Source organism: Pongo pygmaeus, chromosome 2 (assembly GCF_028885625.2).
Source record: "Pongo pygmaeus isolate AG05252 chromosome 2, NHGRI_mPonPyg2-v2.0_pri, whole genome shotgun sequence".
Classification (NCBI taxonomy): domain Eukaryota; kingdom Metazoa; phylum Chordata; class Mammalia; order Primates; family Hominidae; genus Pongo; species Pongo pygmaeus.
In genome coordinates, this window is record NC_085930.1 from 81,652,111 (window position 1) to 81,672,149 (window position 20,039).

The 20,039-nt window shown below is 46.0% G+C and overlaps 1 protein-coding gene across 1 annotated transcript; it reads right to left on the reverse strand.

Annotated features, from left to right (window-relative positions):
- Window positions 1-12,563: 12,563 nt before the first annotated feature.
- Window positions 12,564-15,393, reverse strand: GPR27 (G protein-coupled receptor 27). The gene has a single exon (XM_054479490.2). It carries the CDS (start codon window positions 15,025-15,027, stop codon window positions 13,900-13,902), a length of 1,128 nt encoding a protein of 375 aa, XP_054335465.1. The 5' UTR covers window positions 15,028-15,393; the 3' UTR covers window positions 12,564-13,899.
- Window positions 15,394-20,039: the final 4,646 nt, after the last annotated feature.

Consider the following 20,039-nt stretch of genomic DNA (forward strand, 5'->3'; position numbering starts at 1 on the left):
TCCTCAGCATCAGTTCCCTTTCATTCTATAGGGAAGCACACAGAGGGGTCCCACTGGAGAATTCCCAGCAGCAATTAGCCCATTTGAAGAATTCATGTGAAGTTCCCTAGAATTAGATTAGGAAGCAGGCCCCAGTCCAACCTGGCTAGCCTCACAGTTCCCTGCGTTTCATGAGTTCTCACATCCTCTAGTGCACCCTCCTGGGTGACCCAGCTTCAAAACTCCCTAGCAGGCACTCCCCTCTGCCAGCCCCTTCCACATACATCTCAGGATTTCATTCTATTTTACTGGGTCCATAAATCATCTAAGTGCTTTAGAAAGCCCAATATTGCACCGCACTGTAACTGAATAAATCAGAATGGTAGGCATTTCAATAAAATAGATATTTGTCACAGAAGATTAAAAGCAAAAAAGTAGGAAATTGTGGTATAGGCAACACGATGGCTGGCAACAAAATGCAGAGGCTAACGCATATTACGTGCATACCGGGTAAGCATTCTTGTGCTCCTGTGGAGATTCCCTCATCATAAAGCCTGGAACACTGACTCATGCAGTTGTGCCAGCTGGGCAAAACGATGGCCTTCTCCGTAGAGTGACAACCATGGCGAATAGTTACAGGCATTCTCACATTACTCCAGAGTTTCTCCATCTCAACGCTAGTGACTTTCTGGGCCACTTTTTTTTTTTTTTTTTGAGACAGAGTTTTGCTCTGTCACCCAGGCTGGAATGCAGTGGCATGATCTCTGCTCACTGCGACCTCTGCCTCCTGAGTTCAAGTTGTTCTCCTGCCTCAGCCTCCCGAGTAGCTGGGACTACAGGTGTGCACCACCATGCATGGCTAATTTTTGTGTTTTTAGTAGAGACAGTGTTTCGCCATATTGGCCATGGCTGGTCTTGAACTCCTGGCCTCAAAGGATCTGCCCACCTCAGTCTCCCAAAGTGCTGGGATTACAGGCATGAGCCACTGCTCCTGGCCCTGGGCCACATAATTTATTGTTGTGGAGGACTTTCCTGTACATTGTAGGATGTTTAGCAGCATCCCTGGCTACTAGTTCCAGTAACACTCCCGAAGTTTCGACAACCAAAAATGTCTCTAGACATTGCCAAGTGTCCTCTGCAGGTTGCAGGTGGGGATAAATTGTCCCCCTTTGGAAACTACTGCTTTAGTCTAAAGCTGTTTTGTGTCTGCTTGACTTCACTTGATAATAATGTGTTTTTATTTCAGTATAAAAAGTTGAAAAGACAGTATTTAAAAAGTTAAACCTCCAAATGTGACACTGCAAAATAAGTATCCTAAAAAACAAGCAAAATATTTTGTATCCAAAATAGTGGATGGGGCTGGGCATGCCAGTGGCTCACACCTGTAATCCCAGCACTTTGGGAGGCTGATCACTTGAGAGCAGGAGTTCAAGACCAGCCTGGCCAACATGGCAAAACAGGTAGCTGGGATTACAGGTGTGCTGGTGCATGCCTATAATCCCAGCTACTGAGGAGGCTGAGGCACAAGAATTGCTTGAACCCAGGAGGTGGAGGTTGCCTCGAGCCAAGATCAAGCCACTGCACTCCAGCTTGGGTGACAGAGCAAGACTGTGTCTCAAAAAAAAAAAAAAAAACAGTGGAATGGTAAAACATTTGATATAATTTACATATTCAATAAAAAAATCAGTTATCAGCTCTATAGTACTGTGTTTCAAGGAAGAAATTTTTATAGTCACTCTTTAAAGTTTAAGATGAAGGGCTCTTTGGGAGGCCGAGGCGGGTGGATCACAAGGTCAGGAGTTCAAGACCAGCCTGGCCAAGACAGTGAAACCCCATCTCTACTAAAAATACAAAAATTAGCCAGGCTTGGTGCTACGCGGGAGGCTGAGGCAGAATTGCTTGAACCCAGGAGGCAGAAGTTGCAGTGAGCAAAGATCGCACCACTGCACTCCAGCCTGGGCGACAGGGTGAGACTCCGTCTCAAAAAAAAAAAAAAAAAGAAAAAAGATGCTATATAATTCATCTAATATTCATCTAATTTATCTATGATTGAATTAATCTGAGCCCTTCATTTTTTTTTTTTTTTTTTTTTTTGAGGAAATATGTCTCCCAGGCTTGTCTGGAACTCCTGGGCTCAAGTGATCCTCCCACCTTAGACTCCCAAAGTGCTGGGATTACAGGTGTGAGCCACTACACCCGGCCAACTTCACATCTTTAGAGTACACTTTTAACACATTTCCACATTGTTTAAATCTAAATTTTAATCATCTTGATTAAAATGTGATATAACTAGTGGAAAATTTTTTTGCAGAAATGTAAAGGCTTTACAAGCAAAATTGGGGGAAATTGTGCTTTATTAAGTTAAACAGTTGAATAATTGCTGAGAAGTTCACATATAGAGTTTCCATACAAACAAGACTGAGGCTGGCAGGAATGCATTTGGTTCATTCTTAAAAACAAACAAGCAAATCAACAAAAACTTTGTATTATTGAAATTTTTAAACATAACAGTAAAGGAAATGTAAAGAAGTCTCATCTATCCATCATTCAGTGTCTCATCAGCATTTATCATCCTGATGCCAAGGGTCTTCTACCTCTACCGCCCCACCTACCTCCACCCCTTCTGTATTGTGTTGAAGTGAATCAATTTTGTCCTTTCTTGACAAGGTCCACTGGTCACTATTTCATATGGAAAAGACAGCCAGCCACATTCTGTGTGTTATCAATACATCTTCAGCCTGTACTCTTAAATGTTTGCTCTTGAAATATATTTTTGAAATCCAAAACAGGCGTTTGAAATGGAGGAGCAAAATATTTCAGGCCCAGAATGTGTATGTGAATGAACGTTTGCTCCTGCATAGAAATTTAAAGGAAAATATTTTGCGACTCAAAACATAGGAGACTTAGAGAAGTATATGTCTAACTGTGGTGCTGTGATTGGTTTATAGGAGCTGAATGGTGTCTGAAATTATTAGCCCTTTAAACAGCAAATGTGAATATTCTGTATTAATTTTTTTGAATGTGGTTAGAAGAGGAAAAATTTCTACATGGAAGATATTTAATAAAACTGGTAGACTCTTAATTGTCTTCCACAGTTCTTTTATTCTCACATTTATTCATTACTTCTCATATTCTCTCTCTCTCTCTCTCTCTCTCTCTCTCTCTCTCTCTCTCTTTCTCTCTCTGTTTTAGCAGGGTACATGACCACCCATCTAGACATCTAGAGACTGGAGACTGCATTTACCAGCTGCCCAGGTGTGGCCATGTGACGTAAATTCTTAGCGATGAAACGTGAACAGAAGTGATCTGCCACATTTACTTAAAAGAAAACCCCACTTCCTCTCCAATAAGGAGATGCAATAATGAATCTGTCTGCTTTGCAGAGAGTGAAGGCAATTGGGGAAGATAGTAGAGCTGACCCACCAATGTGGGTCCCTGGATAACCTCCAAAAGCAGTCACCTCATATTAGAGAGAGACAATCATGCCACGGTTGTAACTTTGTTAAAGCACTCCCACCTCTACTAACCAATAAGTGGAATCATTCTCTTCAAAAGTGCATCATGTTGTTATACTTTATACTTCATTTTGTTATTTTATTTATTTATTTATTTATTTTTGAGACAGAGTCTTGCTCTGTTGCCAGGCTAGAGTGCAGTGGCGCAATCTCGGCTCACTGCAACCTCTGCCACCCGGGTTCCAGCGATTCTCCTGCCTCAGCCTCCCGAGTAGCTGGGACTACAGGCACGCACTGCGGTGCCCAGCCAATTTTTGTATTTTTAGTAGAGACGTTGTTTCACCATGTTGGCTAGGATGGTCTCAATCTGTTGACCTCGTGATCTGCCCTCCTCGGCCTTCCAAAGTGCTGAGATTACAGGCATGACCCACCACGCCCAGCCGATTTTGTTATTTATTTATTTATTTTTTTCGAGACAGAGTGTCGCTCTGTCGCCCAGGCTGGTGTGCAGTGGCACGATCTCGGCTCACTGCAAGCTCCGCCTCCCGGGTTCACGCCATTCTCCTGTCTCAGCCTCCTGAGTAGCTGGGACTACAGGCTCCCGCCAACACGCCTGGCTAATTTTTTGTATTTTTAGTAGAGACGGGGTTTCACCGTGTTAGCCACGATGGTTTCGATCTCCTGACCTCGTGATCTGCCCTCCTCGGCCTCCCAAAGTTCTGAGATTACAGGCGGGACCCACCACGCTCAGCCCATTTTGTTATGGGGTTTTTTTTGTTGTTGTTTTTGTGTGTGTGTGTGACGGAGTCTCGCTCTGTTGCCCAGGCTGGAGTGCAGGGCGTGATCTCGGCTCACTGCAAGCTCCACCTCCTGGGTTCACGCCATTCTCCTGCCTCAGCCCCCCGAGTAGCTGGAACTACAGGCGCCCGCCACCACACCCAGCTAATTTTTTGTGTTTTTAGTAGAGACGAGGTTTCACCGTGTTGGCCAGGATGGTCTCGATCTCTTGACCTCGTGATCCGCCCGCCTCGGCCTCCCAAAGTGCTGGGATTACAGGCATGAGCCACCTCGCCCGGCCTTTATGTTTTAAACATCGTTTTTGTGTTCTTGTTCAGTGGTTGCCATGCAGAGAGTGGGATCAGTCGGCAGACTCACCCATCCAAAACCGGTTTGGATGTTGGGACTGTTGGAGGGTGTGACAACACTTATTACTCACATAATGGAATGTTCTGGTGCGAACAGGGCAAGCACACGTTGGCCCAGGTGGCAAAGGCAAGGCACTGAGGTTGATTTTAAGTTGTATTGTGACCAGGAAGCAGAGCTGGGCTGAGGGTTCTTACCAGGGTGGGCTAGCTCAGGTGTAGGGCAAAGATACAAGGAGAGAGAGAGAAAGAGAGAGAGAATGGTGGGGTTTGAGAGCTATCAGTGTTCCAATGTCAAAATGAAGTTTTCCTCTTAACTATGGTCCCGATACCTTAATGAGAACCTGCTAACTAAATAAAGAATCTTCAAATGAGAAATGATTAAATTACTTAAAAATTTTGGTCGTGAGAGCTTCTAATTCCAAACCCTAAGAAAATGTGTAAATCTATCTTCTTGCAGCCAATGTTTTAATCTCTGAAAGCTGTCACCTGCCCATGGATTAAGACATTTTAGAGACAGGGAAAGTCACTGAGGCCCATTACAACTGTGAATTTTCTTATGATGCTGAAATGAATTTTAATCTGGCCAAAAGATACCAGAAAAAAAAAAAAAGACCAAACTGTAAATGACAAATTTAGAGTGAATAAAGCTGCTATTCAAACTAGCGAAAGCAAATTAATATACAGTTAACAGAAAACTAATTATGTCTTTATATAATTGTGTTTCTTTCAATAGAGGCAGGTCATTAAATGTGTATCCAAAAGTATTAAATTCTAATATATTTATAAAACTTATGAGGTAACTTACAAATTGAGAAAAAAAGCCTTTGTTAGACCACGTGTCACTATACTCATAAAGGATTAGAGCAATTATGCAAATTAAGTTCTAGAAATAGCTCTGGGTATCCCATAATTCCTCCAGACAGATATGCAAATTAAACTCATCGTGACTGTGGGTTAAAAGAATTACACACTGTACATTTACGCTCCTTCTGTCACTTCGCAGAATGAGTTCCTGTGACAGGTTTTTTCCTGTCTCTTCTCTTTCTCTTCTGTGTAGGACATTGCCATACACGTTGGTCAATATTCAGGAAATATATGGAGAATTTATAAGGAATAAAAGGGAGAAATAAATCTGTTAAATTAAAAGACAAGAAAAAGTTTCATCTCATGCACTTTAAGCTTACTGATTCCTACAGAATTTTTTAATAAGACATGTATTAGGTGGCATTGAAATGTAAATACTATTTCAAAGCCCTTCAAAATTACAGTACTTCTGTATCTTCAAGAAAACGAAACCCTTTACAGTTCCCTCCAGGTTCAAATCAAAAAACAATGTATGCTTCTCAGATATCATTTTCTGGCAGAAAATAAGATTTCCATCCCACAAAGCTGGGCAGATTGGGCAGGCAGATTGGCATAGTTCAGATAATATGCATTTATCAGGGAAATGTTTAAATATACACTTTTCCAACAGTTTACATGCTTTCCACCTAGAGTGGGCTGGCCACTTAAAACTTAATTTATAAATGACTAAGTTATTTCTCCTAGAAGCCAAGTAGTGATAGCTTTAATTTATCTGTCTCTTAAATGTAACTGAGAAATACAAATATTGCATTTATGCCTTGACATTGCAACTTAAAATGTTTTTGCATGATTTCTCTGTGTAATTTGAAATGACTTCAAAACTTCAGGCTTTCACATATAAAATTTGAGCTGTTTATTTATCTTATATTCTCCGACTAGGATACAGAGTTGGTTGGGTACCTACTGAGCCTTTTCCCTGCCCTCTTTTCTCCTAAACGAAAGCACAAAATACCCTTTTCTGTAGTGTAAACCTGCCATTTCCCCCATCCCTCCTTTGGGAGGGGATTGGAGTGGCACTTTTTGGGGCTACCTGTTTGATTTCTATTCAGTTTTGACATTTCTGGTCAACGGCGTCTTTGCTGGCTCTCCTCACAGAATGATTTTATGTAACAAACTTCCTCCAATAAAATGGCCACATTCCTTACTGGCACTTGAACATTTGGATAGAATTGGAAGAAAAACCTTTGAAGAGGGAATTATGTGGTTTTATTTCGCTCGGAGAAATGTATTTTGGAAAATGGATTCCAGAGTGTGGAGAGTGCAGAGGGAGTCAGAAAGAAATGTAAGAACCCAGGAGGAGGGAGAAATGGAAACTGGACAATTTCTGTTTCAGTCTTCGGGTGTTTCTTTTTCCCTCCATTGAGTAACCAGAGATAGAACGCCTAGGGCTCTTTCTGGACAATCAACGATGATGTCTGATCTCTTCAGTATTCCCGAGCTCTTTATCTAGATCCCTCTTTTGGCATCTACCATGTTCTGCCTTGCTTTATGGTTTTGGGTACATTTGCCAAGTTTTCCCAATGAGCCTGCTAACTCTTTTTTTTTTTTTTTTTTTTTTTTTTTCCGAGATAGAGTCTCACTCTGTTACCCAGGCTAGAGTACAGTGGTGTGATCGCAGCTCACTACAGCCTCCACCTCCTGGGCTTAATTGATCCTTCCACGTCAGCCTCCCGAGTAGCTGGGACTATAGGCATGCACCACCATGCCCAACTAATTTTTGTATTTCTAGTAGAGATGGGGTTTCGCCATGTTGGCCAGGTTGTCTCAAACTCCTGGCCTCAAGTGATCTGCCTGCCTCGGCCTCCCAAAGTGCTGGGATTATAGGCGTGAGCTGCTACAACTGCTATGTCTTTAGCAAGAGTGCTGCCCCTTCCTTGTCCCTGTGTCCTTCTCCACTGCCCAACACAGAAACTGGCTTCTTATTAGCTTTCAATATCTACTGGTTAGATGGATTTATTCAGGTGGTTTTCCAGATTCCTGTAATTAGATTTATGATGTCAAAAAAGTTTGGGCCAGGTGTGATGACTCACACTTGTAATCCTAGCACTTTGGGAGATCAAAGCAGGAGGATCACTTGAGGCCAGAAGTTAGCCCAGTCTGGGAAACATATATACCATCTCTACAAAAATTTTTTTTTAATTATCCAGGAGTGGTAGCACATGCTTGTGGGCCCAGCTACTCAGGAGGCTGAAGCAGGAGGATCACTTGAGTCCAGGAATTGGAGGCTGCATTGAGCTATGATGGTGCCACTGCACTCCAGCCTCAGAGACAGAGTGAGACCTGGTCTCAAACAAACAAACAAACAAACAAACATGAGTGGATCAAAAAGGTATCATAGACCAGGTATGGTGGCTCGTGCCTGTAATTCCAGCACTTTGGGAAGCTGAGGCAGGCAGATCATTTGAGGCCAGAAATTTAAGACAAGTCTGTCTCTACTAAAAATACAAAAATTAGCCGGGAGTGGTGGCACACACCTGTAGTCCCAGCAACTTTGGAGGCTGAGGTAGGAGGATCAATTAAGCCCAGTGGGTGGAGGTTGCAGTGAGCCAAGATCATGCCGCTGTACTCTAGCCTGGGCGACAGAGCAAGACTCTGTCCTAGAAAAAAAAAAAAAAAGGCCTGGTGCAGTGGCTCACACCTGTAATCCCAGCACTTTGGGAGGCTGAGGAGGGATCACCTGAGGTCAGGAGTTGGAGACCAGCCTGGCCAACATGGTGAAACCGCGTCTCTACTAAAAATACAAAAATTAGCTGGGCATAATGATGGGTGCCTGTGATCCCAGCTACTCGGGAGGCTGAGGCAGGAGAATCGCTTGAACCTGGGAGGCGAAGGTTGTAGTGAGCCAAAATTGCACCATTGCATTCCAGCCTGAGCAACAAGAGTGAGACTCCATCTCAAAAAAAAAAAAATATCATAAAGTGCAATTAAACAGAACTGACCTAATAATAGGCATCTTTTTAATCTTCTGGACTTGTTTCAGTTTAAGAAATCATGCCAAATATATCTCATTTTTCTAGAACCAGGTTAATTTAACAGCAGCAGGCAGAACAATCAGCTGCTGTGATTGTTGAAAATTGTGGATACAGCTCTAGAATATCAGGCATACCTAGCAAAGGGGTCAAGGGGATGCAGTAGTTTCAAGTATTGTTGCAGTTTCTTGTCACTCCAAATAACAAGCTTCCTGACTACTAATGGCTGAAACAAAAGTAGTTTTAATTTCAAAACCAGAAGTCTAGAGATAGGAGGTTGCTAATCTAATTAAGCAACTCAAGAATGTTAAACTGGGTGCCTGCACTTTTTATCTTTCTGTTCTGCTGTCTTCACTGTCTTGACAGTGTCTCCCCTCATGGTTGAAGGATGGCTGTTGTGGCTCCAAGCATTACATCCTATCACCCCAAAAGGAATAAACAGGGAAGGGAAAAGAATTCCCTTTATGGGCTGAGTTAGGCCTCAAAAGTCTTGTCCAAGCTGGGGGAAAAGCATAAAGAACCCCTTGGCATCGGATTAAGTTTGCTTTTACTTATATTTACTCTTGAAGCAGCTTAATAGGACTCGGATGTGTGTCGGTGGAGGTGGTTTCCCATCGCCTCCCTTGCCCCTCAGGGAGAGAGGGTCCTGAAGTTCAGTGGTCTTGACAGCCCACACACGGTGCACATCTGAAGAACAGTATCTTGGGTCAGCTGCATTTTATAACCCCAGCCACCTCGGTGCACACAGAAAACCTAAAATACCAGTAAGACAATAAGTCTGCCACTTAGCCAGCTGTGTGCTCGGATCTAATAACTTAGTTTGGAGCCTTGAAAATCTTGTAGGGCCTGCCCGAAGACCATCACCCTCATTCTGTAGAGGCTAGAAATTCACTCTTTGTGTCTAGTTATCTCTTTATGTCTGAATGTTTAAGAGGCAGTTGAGGAGGGACAAGGAGCGAGGGCTTTGGCCATGAGGAACACCGTATGCAAAAGCATGGTGGTGTGATGCGGTGTGGTCTGTTCAGGCACTGCTGGCAACTAGGAGTGACTGAAGCATGTCACAGGGCCTGAGGAGAGAGCGGGAGGAAGTGAGACTGGAGAGGGAGCAGCAGCTGATGGGGTGCACCAGACGCAGGAGTGCAGACTTCAGGGAGGTAAACCATGCACTCTGGGAGCCCAGAGGAGGCATGACTGAGCCAAGAAGGGTTTCCAAAAGCCTTGGACCTGGATCCAAGATCTGATGTTCAGCCAGGACTTGGAGGTACAGTGGTACAGATTAGTTATGCCTGTGCCATTCCAGTTGTTAAATATTGTGAATTTACACCCCTGCTCTAGAGGAGTTGGTGAGGAATTGTCAGGCAGAAAGGTGGGAATGGGCTTTCCGGGAAGAGTGGAGAGCTGGTATAAGAGTAATCCAAGAAGGGAGCGATGAGAATACAAGGGAAGGATGAGGCCAGGGTGGTAGAGGGCCTGACTGTGAAAGGTCTGTGGCAGACAAAGAGGTTTCTCCTCCATCCTGTAGGCCTTGGGAAAACAGGGTGGACTCTATCCCATCAACCTGCAAAACAATAACCCTGAGTCAGCCCTAGGACCTGGAACCCTGTCACCTGTTAGGGAGCAGGGCATTTGAGAATGTAGAGGGCTGATGGTGAGAACAAAGACTCCGGAGAAATAATTTTGCCGTTTTATTTGTTTTTAAAAAAGAAAGAGAAAAAAGGGAGGGAGGGAAGGAAGGAAGAAGGAAGGAAGGAAGGGAAAAGAGAAAAGGAAGAGTAGAAACCAATATGGCATTTGGTAAGGCTGAATAGTGGACCCAGAGATTATCGTTGTTACTGATTTGTTACATGCTTCCCCACTTTGCTTAAAATATTTCATTTAAAAAACGAACAGGTCACACCTGTAATCTCAGCACTTTGGGAGGCCAAGGCTGGTAAACCACTTGAGGCCAAGAGTTAGAGACCAGCCTGGCCAACATAGCGAAACCCTGTCTCTGCTAAAAATACAAAAATTAGTTGGGCCTGGTGGCAGGCGCCTATAATCCCAGCTACTTGGGAGGCTGAGCTGTAATCCCAGCTACTTGAACCCAAAGGTGGAGGTTGCAGTGAGCTGAGATCACGCCACTGCAATCCAAGCTGGGCGACAGAGCGAGACTCTGTCTCAAAAGAAAAAAAAAGAATATGTCAGGTGTACATTTAAACAGATATATAGACATATGGTCCTTCTACAAAACTATTTGACAAGATATCAAAAGTCCTAAAAATGCTTCTTTTGACCCAGTAATTCCATGCTAGAACATACAGACAAAGATGTATGTACGGGAAGCCTATATTGCTTCAAGTATAGTGACAACTGCGTGGGAGGGTGGGGAAGTTGTGCTAAATTAACTTCCCAAATAAATGAGCAATTTTAATGAAATCTTCCCTAAATACATGGTGCCTGTGCTGGTACAATAAGTAGAGTACTCTGGACACAACTAACCTTTTTTTTTTTTGATAATTTTTGATTAATGTAATTAACAATCAAAGTACATGTTAATAGATTCACCAATCCTAAAAGCTGTTGGGGTGGCCCTTTGCACCTCCCCACTTGCTGCTACATAGCTTGTTTCTCTGGCTCTTTTGGTTCTCGTTTCCTTTAGTTGGCTGTTATTTCTTGCTACTCTCACCTGCACACTCACTAGAAATCTTGCCTTCCCCCATCTAATCAGAACTTTAAAACATAAAAATAAAAAACCCAGGTAGCCAAGTTTGAACGCATCATGTCTGAAGTAAATCATGTCTGAACGAAGTCCTGGAGGTCTGTCTCCAACCACCTGAGGAACTTGTTGAAATGCTTTTCCCCAGGACCCAACTCAACATGTCCTCATAAGACTCTGGATCACACAAACACTTAAGGTAATTTGTATGAATGTTAGAATTTGAGAACCTCTGGCTTATGCATTCTCATATGACAAAATATCCCTTGAATTCAAGGCTATGTCAGGCCAATGCGTCACCTCTGGTGCAGCTGAGCTGCTGCCCAAAGCTGGAGTGGCTCAGGAGTCAGCCATGATGGGCTGGTTCTTGTGCCATGCCAGGTGTGAAAATCACAGAGACTTGGTGATCTCTGTTTTGGGGGCTTTTTTGAGACAGGGTCTCGAGAGCTCTGTCATCCAGGCTAGAGTGCCGTGGCACAGTCATGGCTCACTGCAGCCTTGACCTCATGGGCTTAAGCCATCCTCTCACCTCAGCCTCCTCAGTAGCTGTGACCACAGGTGCACATTACCACACCCAGCTAATTTATTTTTTGTAGAGACATGATCTCGCTATGTTGCTTAGGCTGGCCTCAAACTCCTGGTCTCAAGTAATTCTCCTGCCTCGGCCTCCCAAAGTTCTGGGGTTACAGGCATGAGCCATCGTGGTCTGGTCCGAGCTCTATTTTTGGAACTGAGACCACTTGGGCAGGTGGAGGGTTAGATGAGGAGAAAGGTACTTCTGGGCTCCTCTATCTTGGGGTTGGCTGAGGTTTCTGATCAGTGGCCCTTGGATGATTGAGGCCAACCTGGACTCATGATGTCGGGAGAAATAGGGTAACTGTCTCATATTTTCCAAGTGTGAGACTGTCTTCACAGACTGATTAACTTCCACAACAAAATAAAATCATGCAGCCTATTTACCAGAGATTAATTAAATTGGCCACACTCTCTTTTTGTAACTTATTCCCACTGGACTGAACATTTAATAGTTTATATTATACTCAGCTAAATTTCAATATATCTACCACCCCCACTTTTACCTAGTACTTTTATCAAAATGATTGTTTGTACTTGAATTTGATATGTTTATTTAAAAGCTTTTTAATGTCATTTAACGAATAGTCATTAAAATGTTCTGTCATCCAAATAAAAAAACAGTTTTAAAGCAGTATATATGTCTACTGCTTCTTCCCTTTAAAGAAAAGATTCACAGATTTTATCTTGCATTTTAAATTAAGCCTCCACATGTCTTGGATATGCTGATGGTCAAACTATGAAACCTGTAACTAAAGAACACGTGCTAAAAGGATCATAGAGCATGTTATCCTTACATAACACACTTAGAGGCATGTAACATACTTTGACGCATGTATCATTACAGCCTCAAACACCACCACCACCACAACAAAACAACCACTCCAGAATGAAAATACTGGTATATTTGTATAATGCAAAGAGAAATACAGATATAAATCCTCAAAACGGAAGGTACATTAATAAAAATGTAGCATTATAAGCCAAAAATATTATATAGTACTTGCAGAATTTAGTCTTTCAGTTTAACATTATAATGTCTAACAAAGAAATATTATTATTTAAATTATAGTTCTCATTATTAATTTAAAACAACCATCAGTAGAACAGCACAGCTTAACCTAGCAAACATTTTAAGGAAATGCTTTGTTTCCTAGAAGGAGGATATCATTATAGTCCATTCATTTATACCATGAACAACAGAAGAACAATTTTCAAAGTGGAAATTATTTTCATAAGACAGAATAAAACTGGGCTTCTCAAAGCACAAGCCATTTCCATAAAATTAATTTTTTATTGGCAAAAAATACTTAAAACAACTTTGATGTAGTACTCTGCTTCTCAGAGCCCTCCCAATCCTCGAACCACAATCTGTACACACGAACACATGCAATACTGTATTTTTCTCCACATCATTACTAACCAAAACACTTTACTCTTTCAAAACTTACAACTTGACAGAAATGTTTCCATTCAAGATTGCTATAATACAGAGAGCAGTTGTCACTGACGTGGTTTTTAGCAGCAGAAAGTAAACCGGGAACCAAATCTTACTTGTTACTTACTGCTTTAAAAAAATGACTGCCTTGCTACTGATCTCCATCTCTGCTCTTTAAGTTCAATATCAACACTGACACTTTGAAGAACCGGCGCAGCACAAGGACCCTGCAGCCGGCAATTCAGAGGGCATTTCAGACAACTTCCCCCCCGCCCGCCGCCCACTTTCTCCTGCTTCCAACAGAAGATCCTCAAGAAATCTAACTTGTGAAGAAGTCCCCCTAGGTTCCTCTACTTCACTGCAAAATGTAATGCCACTTGAGGTTGTCAAAAATAGCTTCTGTAGAAAACTGGCCATGGTCTTTAGGAAACGTTGCATGAAGAAAATTAGTACAGCCTTTATAGAAAAAGAAAAAAAGGAACCACACATGGAATAAAAGACGTCAGTACTGGTACAAAAAGACTGCAGGGCCTATTGTCAGGAAGAAAGTCGAGTTAGGAGGACGAATGTGCGGAGCTGGAGTGGGCTGAGCATCCTACTCCTCACCCACCCCACCCCACCCCACCCCCAACGGAGTCAGTACAATCCAAGTGTCTGTCCACTTCGAGTCATTTTGAAGGCAGCTTAGAAAATTAAACAGGGGCCAGAAGGAAAAGATACAACGTCACCGTCCAAGCCAAAGGGAAAGGCTGGGTTGGGGGTCTATGTGGCGGGGCCTCCCTCATAAACCAATGCCTTTCAGGTCGCAGGGATGGGTCGCCTGGGTGGTCCGGGGGCTCTGGCAGCAAGGGAACTGGGCCCTGAAGCAGTCCCTCAGCTCCCTGTTGAAGAGGAAGCACACGACGGGGTTGATGCCGGCCTGCGCGAAGGTCAGCCACACGGAGGCCGTCAGGTAAGCCTGGGGGACGGCGCCGGGCCGCACCAGGACCCGCAGGTAGCTGGCCACGACGTAGGGCCCCCAGAGGAGCAGGAAGAGCAGCGTGACGGCGTAGAACATCTTGCACAGCCTCTTCTCCGTCTTGAATTCTTCCAGCACGAGGAGGCGGCGCGCGCCGCGGCCCGGCCCCGCGGGCCGGATGCCCACAAGCGCGGGCGGCGTGGGCCCGCGGCCGAAGCCCGCCGTCCAGTTGGCGGCCGCCTGGCCGGTGGCGCCCGGGCCGTGGAAGGTCCAGTCGTGGCTGACGGCGGGCACCAGGCGCGCAGGCCGCATCTTGCGGCGGTCGTGGATGAAGAAGAGCAGGCGGAGGTAGACGAGGTGCGTGGCGCCCACCACCACGGCCAGCAGCAGCAGGAAGCCCAGCGCGCCGGGGGCGCCGTCGGGCCGCTGCTCCAGGGCGCACGGCGCGTCCTCGTCGTCGCCGCCGCCGTCCAGCACGGGCGGGAAGGCCGCGGCCAGCGCCAGCGCCCAGGCGGCGCACACCAGCATGGCGGCGCACGGCCAGCCGGCCAGGCGCTCTGCATAGAAGCGGTGGTGAGCGATGGCCAGGTAGCGGGTGACGCCCACGCCCAGCAGCAGGAAGGCGGCGTGGAAGCAGAAGAGCGCGGCCAGGAAGGCGAGCAGCTTGCAGCCCAGCGCGCCCGGCGGCGCCCCCGTCGCGGCCGCCGCACGCCGCGCCGCCAGCATGACGGCCGGGAGGCAGGCGAGCGCGCGCAGCCCGTCGGCCAGGCACAGGTCGAGCAGCAGGTAGTACGGGGCGCGGTGCAGGCTGCGCTCCCGCACGATCAGCAGCGCGAACAGCACGTTGCCCGCTAGGCTCACGCACAGCAGCAGGCTGAGCGTGGCCAGCTTAAGGCCCAGGGCGGCCGCCTCGCCGCCGCCGCTGCCACCCGGCTCGCTCGCGTTCGCCATCGCGGCCTCACCAGGCCGTGCGCTCCGCCCCGGGGCCGTCCCCTGCCTCGCCGCTCCCGCAGGCCGCCCGGCCCGAGCTCCGCCGCCCTGCCGGCCCTGGGCGAGCTCCCCGTCCTGCGGGGCTCAGCCCGCTCCCGGCCGGCCCCTCCTGGGCTCCCCGAGCCGCCGCTGCGCCGCCGCCGCCGCCATCTCAGGAATGGTGCGCGCAGGAGGAGGCGGCCACTCCCTGCGCCCTAGGCGCCGCGGGCTTCACTGCGGACAGGGCCTCGCCACCGCCCGCAGCCCCCCGCATCCTCCTCCGTCTCCTCCTACTCCTCCGCTGCTGCCGCCGCGCCTCTTGGCTCTGCCCCCCGCCGGGCCCGCCGCCGCTGCCGCCGCCGCTGCTGCCGCCGCCGCCGCCGCCGCCGCCGCGGAGCCCCCTCCCCTCCGCCGGAGCGCGCAGCGCGGCCGCCGCCGCCAGCCCCGCCGAGGCATCCCGCACCGCCTGGGCCCGGCTGGGCTGGGGGCACCTCCGCAGCAGCCGCGGGGTCGGGAGGCGGCCGGGAGGGAGGCAGGGCCCAGGACGCAAGGTGGCGACAAGTCGCGTTTGGCCCCAGGTAACGGGGGTCCGGCGGCGGCGCCCGCGCTGGGGTCACGGTGGCCGTGCGCGGGGGAGGTTGCCTGGGCTGGCAGGGTCGGGAGGCCTCAGAGGGGACAGGAATATCTGGAATGAGCCTTCTGCCCGAAAGCTAGGAGTAATTTACGATAGTAATAGTCATCGTAATCCTAAAACCGCTGATACTCAGGTGCGCACTGATGTGGGTGGCAGTGTGCTGGGAGCTTGGCAAGCATTATCTCCCTCAACAGTAATCACGAAGTTGTTTCCATCCTTAATCCCACTTTATACCTCAGGAAGCAGAGGCTTGGAGGTCAAGGGAGTTGAGAGCCAGGAAGTAGCGGAGCTGGGATTCAAATTTCGCTTGGTCTGATTTCCAGTGCTGGACTCACAGCGACTCTGCAGCATCCCCTGCTCGCTAACTCATCAGTGATCCCGGTGAAGGACCTATATCAGGGAAAAGAAATGCAGCATTTCATCTTTAAGTGACTTGGAAGGTGAACCCTATGCCACCTTCCTCCCATGATATCTATTTTCTGGGTAAGCCTGAAAGGGCAGCCCCTGTTGTGATTCTCAGACACACCGCATTTGTCTCGCAGGACCTTGCACGTGCTGGTACCTCTGCCTGGACCAGCTCCACAACAGGCTCCCTCTCCGTAGGGCCTCCTTCTGACCCGTCTGTCTTACTCTGTATCCCTGCCCTCTAGTGATTTCCTTCTTAGCACTTATAATTTATCATTATATACTTTCATTTCTTTTTTAAAAATCATGCTCTTCTAACTAGTCTCTAAGCTCTTTGAAGGCAAGGGATCATGCCTGGTTTTTGGTACCACTGTATCCCCAGTGCTTAGCATGGTAAAGCCAGAATTAAGCAACGCATTGTTTCTCACCCAGACTCATATTTTTTTTCTTCTGTGCAGAAAATTATTTATTGCCTACTGATTACATGCAAGGCAGGCACCTTGATGGGCATTTTCAGGATATTGCAAGATCATAGAGGGCCTTAATGATCAGGCTAAGAAGTCGAAACTTTAGTCTGCAGGCAGTCAGGAGCCCTTGAAAGCTTTTGAGAAGGGGAGCGACATGACTAGGTGTGCTCCAGGAACATTATTCTGGCAGCAGTATTGAGGAGGGATGACAGAGCAGAACGGTAAACCTAGTCCAGAGCCTCAAACTTTACTATGTGCAGAAATCACTGGGGACCCTGTTAAAATGAAGATTCTGATTTAGTAGTTCTGGAATGGGGCCAGAGGTTCTGCATTTCCAACAAGCTCCTGGGTGAGACTAATGCTGTTGGTCTGCTGACCTTCCTTTGAATAGTAAGGCCCTTGGGGACAGTTTGGATATATTTTTTTTAAATCTAAGTGATTTTTCAAGAAAATCAACTATTGAGCACCTGACTTGGGACTCCTAAGTGGCCAGCAGCAAGTGGCTGACCAGGCACATCTGTAAATGTATGTTGATAGAAAATAGATTTTGGAGGGTGTATGGGTTAGGAATTGCAGTTTGATACTAGTAGCAAAAAACGTGTACATGAGTTTATTTTCCTCATGAAAGAAGAAGTCTGGAGGTCAGTAGTTGCTGACATTGATTTATTGGCTCAAGGACTGAATCTCTGGAAGTCTTTTAGCCCTTCCCTCATGATCACAGTAGGCTGCCGACACCCTGACCATCATTTCTTCATTCTAGGCAGAAAGAAGAAAAGGGAAAGAGCAGAAATATTCCAGCCATCTAAGTAGGAAGAGCTTTCTAGAAGCCCTACATTATAAACAAACACTTAAACATATCATTGGCTATCATTTGAGAGTGAGCACTTGAGCAAGGGAGGGTAGGAAATGGTTTCCTATTTCTTTGTTTAAAGTTAGACCCATGGCTGTAGAGAATTCGATCCTGCCTTGCTGTGGCCCTTAGCGCTTGGGCTGCCTCTGCCCAGAGGAGGGAATGCCTTCTTAATAACCCACACAAATTTACCAACTCTGGTTGCTTTATGGTAATACTAATGGCAGCCACCTTTTACTGAGCACTTGCTGTATGCCAAGCATTGTGCTAAATTCTTGACATGTGTTATTTAATGTAATCATTGTAATGGCCAGATGTAGTATGTGCTGTTACTGTCTTCATTTTGCAGAGGAGGCAGAGGGGTTAATTTGTTCACTCTTTCACCACTTACACTTATTTTACACTTACTTTCAAGTAAGTGTAAGAGCTGGAAGTCTGACTTTATTTATTTTGAGACAGGGTCTCACTCTGTCACCTAGGCTGGAGTCAGTGGCATCATCATGGCTCACTGCAGCCTCAACCTCCCAGGCTCAGGCAGTCCTCCTACCTCAGCCTCCTGAGTAGCTGGGACCACAGGCTTATACCACCACACCCCGCTAATTTTTTTAAAATTATTTGTAGAGGCCAGGTGCGGTGGCTCACGCCTGTAATCCCAGCACTTTGGGAGGCCGAGGTGGGTGGATCATGAGGTCAGGAGATCGAGACTATCCTGGCTAACACGGTGAAACCCCATCTCTATTAAAATACAAAAAATTAGCTGGGCATGGTGGCAGGCGCCTGTAGTCCCAGCTACTCAGGAGGCTGAGGCAGGAGAATGGCATGAACCTGGGAGGCGGAGCTTGCAGTGAGCCGAAATCGTGCCACTGCACTTCAGCCTGGGCAACAGAGCGAGACTCCGTCTCAAAAAAAAAAAAAAAAAAAAAACAATTATTTGTAGAGATGGGGTCTCCCTATGTTTCCCAGGCTGGTCTAGAACTCCTGGGCTCAAGTGATCCTCCCACCTCAGCCTTCCAAAGTGCTGGGATTACAGGTGTGAGCCACCACACCCAGCTGAGGAACTCTGTGTTTAGAGTCCATCCTCATAATCTCCACAAACACTGCCTCTTCGTTATAACTGTGAAGAAAGCTTTTGAGTTTATAAAAGCAGTAAACTAACATACACAAACTACTGATGCTCCCGTGCACAGAATTATAACCCCTTTCGAGAGGGAAGGATTTTTCAAAACCATCTAATTCTAACACTTGAATTTTACAAACAGAGAAGCTCATGAATAGCTGAGTGGGAGGGAGAACCCAGATCCTCCCACTCCTAGGTCACTACCTTCCACTTTAAATCTTCGTATTTTTTGTTCTAATGAGCACATGATGTTCGACAAGTCACTTAACCTCTTGGAATCTCAAATGTATCCATTTATGAAATGGGACATTGGACCAAATGATTTCTGAGGGTCCTGGGCTCTGAAGTTGAGTTTAGGTATAAGGAAATGGAAGTTAAGTGATTATGTCTCCCAAATGGGGAGAGATTTATTTTTCAGAAAAGGACACAAAAGAAGAGACATTATTAGTTCCTTATAATTTAAAATTTTCTGTTTTCTGTTTCTATCTACGGCGCAAAATGCTGCTCTTGAGATTTGGTTTAGTCATTTTCCCAGGCTCAAATAGCAGAAGCAGCAGTAGAAAATATATAAATCATGGTTCTCTCACAGCATTTATATGCCTACTTCTTTCATTATCAACATTTGTTCAGTAGATTAATACTTAAGGAAAAACTGTTAACATTTCACTGGCGAGGATCAGCGTATTTTGCTTTTTCTGTTTCTAGGAAGCTGCAGGCAAGAATTTTAAATACTTTCTTAGGCACCAAATTGCATGCCTTCATCTCAAACAGCTCTGACATTTTTTTCCTATAAGAAAAGTTCCATTATTCTTGTATAATCAAATTATTCATTTTGGACATAGAAACAAAAATATTTCCCACCCCCACTCCCCAAATCGTTTATGTCACTTCATTGATGTACGTGTAGATGGTGTGAATGGTACTAGAAATCCTGACTGTTCAGAGGAACTGGTTGGCACCCTTTGGCAGATACAGTCAAGGTCATGGGTTCCCTAATCATGAGGTCCAGTCTGGCCAGTGTATCCTGTTTAACCTCAGGCTTCTGGCCGGTCACCTGCCAGTAGGTACATTAAACACCAAGTTAGAGAAGGTTGGTTTGACTTAACTCCATCCCAACTCTTAGAAAAAGTGAGCCAAAGTCTAGGCCCAGTGGATGTTGGATTATCAAAGGGCAGCACTCAAGTTGACCTCCCCATGGGACGAAGTCATAACTTAGACAATGAAAATGGGCCTTGCGGTGAGGACCACTCTGGTTCATGTCCAGTTTCTGCCACTGACTAGCTGTGCATTAGTGGTAGTTGTACACGAACCAGATTGTACCTACCTGTAAAGAGCCCAGACTTCGGCTCATTGGGCAAGTCTCTTGCCTGCTCTGAACGTCTGAATATCAAAAGCTCATTGTGGGAAGATTCAATTAAATGAGATTCATTTACAAACAGTGTAGCACAAGGTGTGCACACAAGTCGTGTGCAATAAATAGTTAACTACACTTGTGCATATTTGCTCTTACCTGACTATATA

Coding starts and splice junctions, on each gene's coding strand:
- GPR27 (XM_054479490.2), bottom strand. CDS start 15,027: ATGGCGAACGCGAGCGAGCCGGGTGGCAGCGGCGGCGGCGAGGCGGCC.